Below are 8,098 nucleotides of genomic sequence, written 5' to 3' on the forward strand. Positions count from 1 at the left end.
ACAAGGATTATAAGAGAAATTACAAGTAAAGTTTGCACTATGGTAGCTCTCTTCTTGCTGGTAGATTGACAGAATATTGTTTCGGTTAGGATGATAGGGATTCTAAAAATAAATCTGTTACAGCTCAAAAGTTATAAATGCCTCATCTCAAGATTTGTTTTTTCATTTTATTTATCATAACCTTCCTGATATTTAAACATGTCATTTTCGTAAAATGTCGCATTCATGTCAATGTAGCAATTGTAGATTTTTTTTTTGTTGAAAGGGTGTAGCAATTGTAGATGGTGGCACACATTTTCTCATCTCAGGTTTTTAGTTGGTAAATCTTAAGATGGAACTATTGAATGATTTTAATGACCGGGACTAAGCAACTAAGAGTTCCCAACAATTTCCCACTTCAAATCAGTTTCTGCTAATGTTTCTTTTATTTGAAATCATAATCTAACTAGTTTTACAAACATAGTAGAGATGTTCAATCCTTTTGTTTGAGGAGGCCACAGAGTTTAAGGTTTTTTTTCGATGAGAACAGAGTTCATGGTTAAGATTAAGTATTTTAAATAAAAAAGGAATGTGGGAGTCTAGGAGTTTTGGTACCTCCAATCGCCCATACACAAGACTTGCATGACAAACCAAGTGAGGAACCACTACTTGACTAAATAGTGGAAAACAATAGAACAACTGCCGTTCTCGGTGCAACGAGTTGACTTAGCTTGTTACTTAACCGAGTCAGTGGTGAAACTGATTCTTGTTTTGACTTTATTAGTAAATTAGTCGAAAACACTTTCGTTCTGAGTTAACAAAGATTGACTATGTAAGACAACAATACAATGTCTTTCGTATTTCTAACTGACTTTATTCAAAATAGATGATTCGTAGACAAATTTCACTATCGATTGAAGATTGGAAAGATGATTGTATTCCTTCTGTGTTTTCTAATTTATTAATTTAAAACCAATATACATTGTTATTCAAAAAATCAAAATGTCTTTGAGTTTTCGACAAAAAAAAGAATGTCTTTCATTTGGAAATCAAATCAACGAAAAGGAAAAAAGAAGAATCGGAGGATTAGAAAAATGATGTTTTAGTCGAGGGGAGAATAAATTTTCTCTCATTAAAACATTTTACACCGTACTACACTTCCCTTCCATATAAAAAATGAGTAGGTAGCTCTTGTTGTGCTCATACCTAGCCCTCGAGCTCTTGTTGTGCTCATACCTAGCCCTCGAGCTCATGACATGTTGGGAGCACTGGAAAGCATCTCAACCAACTAGGCTACAAGACAAGGTAATGAGTAGGTAGCTCAGTGGTTGGGTTTTCTACCAGTATATCAAAAGGTTGGCGTTCAAACCCCCTTTAGGGCACTTCTATAAAATAAGAGAGGAGGGTATCTTTTTCCCTCTTCGCTGGATTTATCTCTACACGTTTATCTCCAATGATCCAAGGGTTTACATTAGAAGACAGATAAGTATCTTTCAAAGACGTCACTCTTTTGGTAAGAAATACTAGGATATTATAGTAAAAGCACTCCGATTTGAATCCGTCCTTCTCTTCCACTGTTTCTTTTCCATCTCCCTGTCTTCTATATCCTGCATATTCTCTCCTTCATCACGTTCTCTCACCTCATGAACACCAGTAAGTCTTTCTCTCTTTCTATATGTTCGTCTCTCTTTCTATTTTTTCAGCTATAAGGGAGGACTTCCATTATTAATAGAAATTGTTTGTTGTTGGAATTTAGGGTCTTACAAATATGTTTCCGGGCTACGGAGGAAGAAGCAATCTGATGTTATGACGTGCTTGCTGCGGAGGGTGAGATGCTGGGAGTAATGATTATTTTGTCTCCACATCAAGTTTGATTAATTTCCCTCGACTCCCATATTTGTTTGGTTAATGATTTCTATTGCTAAAAGTCTGATGTTATGAGGTTCTTGCAGAGGGTGAGTCTCTGTTTCTCAATTTTATGTATTGGGAAGTATGAATACTTAATTTTGGCTTTTGAGTATGATTGGTTATGTGGCCTTCTTGCAGTCAAGGTGTTTGAAGAAATGTATGACTCAAATACATAAGTTTTTTTCTTGAAACATATGATCACTCCATCTCAGTCTATATTTGTTAATTTTTCAGATTTTTAAATTTGTTTAGCAAACATATTACGTCAACCAAATATTGTTGTGTCTCGATTGCTTAGCAAACACATTATGTTCACTAACATTTTATGTCAACTAAATGTTGTTATGTCTGGATGGTTCGGTAATTTATCCAGGCTGGTGGCACGACGACAGGATAGGCGGGAAGAAGATGTTATGCATTCTTTGAAGGTGTCTCTAGAGGATACTTACAGTGACATATCAAAGAAGCTTTCTCTCTCCATAATTGTCTTCTGCCCTAACGGCAATGGGTGAGTTTTTGGAAACATTGTTTTATTTTGAAGTCCATGATGTGGAATTGCTTCTCCTATTGAGAACTAATGTGAAAATTTGAAGTCCAAAATTAATACCAAAATTAGAGAATCAGATATTGGTCGTTCGGAAGAGCTTGATGTTAGTATGAAGTAATCCAAAATTAGAGAATCAGTCATTGTTAAAAGAAACCCAATTTTCGACTTTCTTAACTTGATATTAGTATGAAGTAATCCAGTTGAGCCTGTTGCAAAGTTGAGAAAATGCAACAAACTCACCTCACCAAATCAAGCTTAGGTATGATTGAATGTTTTACACCTGATGGTATGTTTCTCCCAATTGATAAATTTTTCGTCGAAGTTGCCTTAAAGTTTAAAGTTTGGAGGGTCTGTCCGAACACAAAAACTCATCGAATTTGAGGATTGGGGAGAATGAATACTTATTGAAGGAAGGATTTACTGAAGTTGAAGATATAGGCAAGAATTTAGAATCAAAGACTTTTCTTTGGAAAAGCAAAAAATATAATGAGAACTACCTGTTTCAGATAAAGAGTCATTTCCAATGCCCCATCTATATGTTACATCTTTTCTTCTTTTTAACAAGAGAACTAATTTTTAGTCCTCCTATTATGATCAACTCACAAAATGACCCCCATAATTTAACCAGCTATTCAAGTAGCCCCTTAAAAAACATTTTTGTTATTTTTTTTCTTTTGTTAGTGATTACATCCTATTCTAAACCAAATTCACCTTTATTATTTTGTAAAGATAAAGAGTTATTATGAGGGAGAACGAGATATTTGGTATGTTTTATCCTCTCCCATTTTCCTCGTACTTGGGGTCGATATCTCTTCTATTTCATCTTCTTCCTGGAGAAGACGAGATTCATTTGCAGAGAATGACTAGTTTTTGGTGGGCAAGTCTCAATCCTTATTTTCTATGTCCTTCCTCAAACTACTTTCTACTTCGCTCCATATAAAAATTATCAAGATTTGGACATATATGCATAATAATCTGTGAAATTTGTAAACATATACATAATACTTACATGTTCAATTTACAGTAACTTTAACCCGATTGGTTGAAAATTCTAGTTCCGTGTCTGCACCCTTGCAACAATGCCAAAAGTTGGGTGTATGTCTCCGAGGATCCGATGAGTTTCTTTGGGCGTCGTAATTGTACTTCACAGATCTGAAAGCGGGTGAACCTTTGTAAATAATATGAACTCTTTGACGTATTTTGACTTGACCTTCTTGACTCCTGACTTGGTGTTTAGATAACTCCTAATTTGTGACTGAGTTTCCAGTCAGACTTCTGTCTTGGTTTCGAGATACTGACCGCGGTTTTTGTCTTCTAAGGACAATAGGATGCACTAGACTCTAAGTTCTAGATTCAATCGAATGCTCTTGTTCTAGATTCTAGATATACTAGAGAGCTCTTAATTCTCGATTTGAGATATACTTAAATGTTCTCAGTTCTGTATTAGAAACATATTAGAATGCTTTCGATTCAATGCTCTTGTATCTATCTTCTTAATTAAGGCTTATATTCTAGACACACATGGAATGCTTAATGTATTCAGGAAAAAAAATAGACTAAATGGAATCATTCTGACATTCTCACCAAGGTACTATTGTAGACACACCAGATGTTCATGGTTTTCTTTATTGAGTTGATGTTCTTGACATACAGGAATATAGAGTTCTTAGTGTTGAATGCACATGAGAAAACAAAATATATATTCTGGTCGATTTGAGCTCTTTATATAGGAAGCGAATAGTTATATTTATTAGTGATACATCTATTGGGCTTTTAGGGATAATATCTTATAAAAGTGTGTTATAACTTGATCTTGGTCGGCTGCACGCTGGAGCGTCAGCTCCCGCTTAAAGAGTTGGAAGGAATGCCTCGATTGGATCTCTCTTGATTAAGCCCGAAAACTAAAGAGATCGGTCGTTGGATGGAGTTTTGGGGCTATCCATGCCCGTCACGATAGGATGTGAGTCGTTGGATCCTCGCGGATCCAACGTGTTCCTGGAAGCGTCCCACCAAGATCCTAAAATGATGCAAGCAACGACCATTAGATCGAGGTCTTAGTCGCCGGTAGAATGCGAGCCGTCTGATCTGTACTTGCTTGCTTCGACCAATTGACCCCAAATTAACTTTTTCTTTTTGCCGTTTGGTCCCTAAGTTAACCAAACTTCGTTCATACTTTAAACTTAAATAACCCATTTATCCGGAATCGGATTTGAGTGATTTTTGGCTCTAAAAGAAAGAGGCCGAGAAGTCGAACGCAATGTCGTGATCTATTTTTGAATTTGACAAGTCGGATCGTACCAAAATCGTTTCCGCTTCCAACAAAAACTAATTGAAAGTAGATGCCTAACGATTTCAGGCAGTGGTAACACCATTATAAACTAAATATGAGAAGAAAAAAGTGTGACAAAAATGTAAGAAAGGACAAAGAGAGGCTTGACCTAATGACACTAATCATGAGGCAAACAAAGCTAGAACTTATCCATGATATACTTTGTCCAGATATCCTTTCATTATGTAGAATTAAACGAAAGAAAAAAATGCATTCAACCTGAGTTTCAACATTTGACCAACAAGGCACGAGATGGTGCTTCAACAAATCGGCCAGCACAAACTTTTTTCCCTTTCTATACTAACCTTAGTTTTAGCCTGGATTAGTCTTCACTATGTGCCCTTTGGGTTTTGAAATCTCCAGAGTCTGAGAGCAGACATCTTGAGGAAAATGATCACTAGTGAAATTGTTAGAGGGATTGGTTATTCAAACCACTATCCCCCTGAATAAATAACATGGTGACAAATTATAAAATTTCTTTTTCATCAAAAAAAAAAAAAAAAAAAAAGAATTAGAAAATTTCATTTTGAAGTTTTAGAGGAAGACAAATAAATTACTATTTGAAATTAAGACTTTTATATCTCTTGTCGAAACAGATGTTTATTTCTATTCCAGTACGGATTATTAAATTTGTTTAGTCACCATACCTTTTAATTGTGTTTTGGATATGGTCTTTTAGGTTCGTTTTAACAACTGAAGTATGGACTTTTAAATCCGTTTTATCAACAAAAGTGAATAAAATAAAATAAACAATAATCGCAAAAGAAGGAGAGATGAGAGAGGGATTAAAAGTTCGCCGAGTCAAGTAATCTCTATCTTTAAGACAATTTATACCCTGTTACTTATACCAACAGATCCGATGTTTGTCTACCTGGATAAAATGTACCTTTCGAAGATTAGATGGTACCTATTGATTCGAAGGTCTGTCCAACTTTTTTTTTTTGATGAAATGGTCTGTCGAACTTGTAAAAGTAATATGAATTTCCGACGAACTGAAACTTAATGGTTGGAACTCTAATGTTTGCTCTAAAAATTCTTTTGTGTCTGTGTATCTAAATTGTTGGATGTCTAACGATCATGACCGTGCAGTTCCTAACCACCTCAGGTCAATTGACCGTTGGATTCTCCTGATCCGCTCTTTGTGAGGCTGCGAAGTGCGCTCACGCCTCGCGCGGTGCACAACACGCAAAACGCAATAGCATTCTTCAAGTTACTATCCTAAGATGCATGGACAAATTAGTATAAGGAAAGACTTTCTCTTTTGAACGTGAGACTATCTAGTTCACACTTAGTTTAGTTGGACTATTTGTACCAACTTAAAATATTAATAACTCATATAGTAGGAACCGGTTTTGGACTAATTTTAGGTCTAAATTCAAGCACTCGGCGAAGCGAATCCAACTATCCCTATAGCTCTTGATTTGAACTGTGTTTGGCCTTTCCAAATACTAAATACTGTTCCAGCTTAATTCCTAGCTTAGATCCGATTCCAACACCTATCTCACAAGATTACTTATACCTTGGACTAATCTCTTTCCCCCATCCACCTCCCCTAACTCCATCTCATATTTCACCTTCCTGGACTGGTTACATGCAGTAAGCGCACCCATTAAAAATTAAATTCACCTTAATGTTGCTTCCTAGTACAAACAGAGAAATTGTAATGCATCTCCTATTACTCCTTGAAATACTTTTTCTTTTTAATGGTGGGTTGAGATTGGACAACCGAATCTCTGTCACATCAAAATTTGAATGTCATTCAATTGGATTCCCCTTATTTTACCTGGAAGGGTTATCACCAAATTGGGTTATTGCCCACACTTTTCCTTGCTACCATTCCTCTGCATGTGATTCTTAACTAATGTGATTACCACTTAGACTTGATTAATTGTTGATAATAAAGTTTGAAGCATTTTTGAACAAAAAAAAAAAAAAGTTTCAAGCATATTCAATATAAAATTTGTAAGATATTATATCAAAGATTTGGTTCAAAAGTGGATATGTAAAATCCTTTATTGTACGAGTGTTCAAGCGTTACATCTTTGTTACTATTTATTTAGGCATGTAAATGCGTGTAATTGTGGTTTTATGTAAACTTGTATCTAATATGTAATGGCTTTATTTCCAAAGGTAGTTTTTTTATGAAATAGATCATGCCTGAATTGATTCAATAAGTTTAAGCTTACAGTATAAACTGTAATTCTTATCTGAAAGTGTTTCATGACAATTCGATTGTTTACAAATATTGAACTCCAATGGATGGGACACTAGAGCATGAGCAGCTTGTTTTTCATGGGCGAGGTGTATCCAAATTCAACCCTCTCCCAGTTTTCCTCATTCTCCTTGAGATGTGGCTCATGCCTAAGTGTTTTGTTTGCATTATTTAAATCTTGTCATTTTTTTTTGTTGAACTAATATAACATTAATGAAACAAAACGTTATTACAATAGGTATCTATTAAAATACAAGGAATATTGTCCCAAACTTTGTTTCTGTTGGGTTTCCTTGCCCACTTTGCTAGCTTGTCTGCATTAGAGTTAAGTTCTTTTCTAGTGTGGTGGAAATGAACCGCCTCGAATTCTTTCCTGCTTTCTCGGATCTTTCGTACATGGATCATTGATTGCCAGTGGATAGTGTGGCGCTTGTTGCCGAGATGTTTGATGAGATTAGAATTGTCGCTTTCTATGATTATAGATTTGTGATTCTTAGATTTGGCCCATTCCATTCCTAAGAGGATCGCCATGGCTTCACATTCTTCACTGTTTCGGCCTCTAGTAGATATAGCTTGAGCATGCATAAATCTTGCATTGGCATCATGAGATATCATACTTGTACCCGCATTGGATGTAATATTGACGAAAGAAGCATCAACATTGATCTTGATGAACCATAAGACGGGGGTTGCCATTTATGTCGAGTTGTTTGCTTGATTTTTACCCGTTTTTTGTTAATTTTCGGAAAGTTTTCTATCATTTTGATAATTTTCGGGAGATCATTAAATTCATGTTGAAAGCAATGATCGCAACGTATTTTCCATAAAACCCAAAGGATGGTAGTATAGTGTATATTCTCCGCTGTTAGACAAAGATCAGGATGAGCTTCCCAAGAGAAAATCCATTCCGTTATGGATGAGATGTTCTCAGAGATGATGTTAAAGTGGAACCAAATATTTTTCGCTATGGCACAATGTAAGAGTGCATGCTCTATAGATTCAATGTTAGTACAATTGGGACAATCCGTTGTGATTTTAATATATTTGCCTATCCTTTCTCTGACAGGTAGAGCTTTATTACAAATTTTCCAGATAAATAATTTGATACGAGGGATAGCCGGAA

General features: G+C 35.5%; 1 protein-coding gene and 1 long non-coding RNA gene across 2 annotated transcripts; one reads left to right on the forward strand and one right to left on the reverse strand.

The window, feature by feature from the left end:
* The first annotated feature begins 1,539 nt into the window (after nucleotides 1-1,539).
* On the forward strand, nucleotides 1,540-2,855 carry LOC147557858 (uncharacterized). Its single transcript, XR_015235374.1, has 3 exons — nucleotides 1,540-1,632; nucleotides 1,736-1,934; nucleotides 2,261-2,855. It is a non-coding gene; the product is annotated as an uncharacterized LOC147557858 (long non-coding RNA).
* Nucleotides 2,856-6,914: 4,059 nt separating this feature from the next.
* On the reverse strand, nucleotides 6,915-7,671 carry LOC147557859 (uncharacterized). Its single transcript, XM_086658951.1, has 2 exons — nucleotides 7,230-7,671; nucleotides 6,915-6,970 (listed from the first exon to the last, which is right to left on the reverse strand). Exons 1-2 carry the CDS (start codon nucleotides 7,669-7,671, stop codon nucleotides 6,915-6,917), a joined length of 498 nt encoding a protein of 165 aa, XP_086515077.1.
* Between the last annotated feature and the right edge of the window lie 427 nt (nucleotides 7,672-8,098).

Source organism: Eschscholzia californica, unplaced genomic scaffold (assembly GCF_041429995.1).
Source record: "Eschscholzia californica isolate CP2 unplaced genomic scaffold, dmEscCali1.0.p SCAF_2, whole genome shotgun sequence".
NCBI classification, from domain to species: domain Eukaryota; kingdom Viridiplantae; phylum Streptophyta; class Magnoliopsida; order Ranunculales; family Papaveraceae; genus Eschscholzia; species Eschscholzia californica.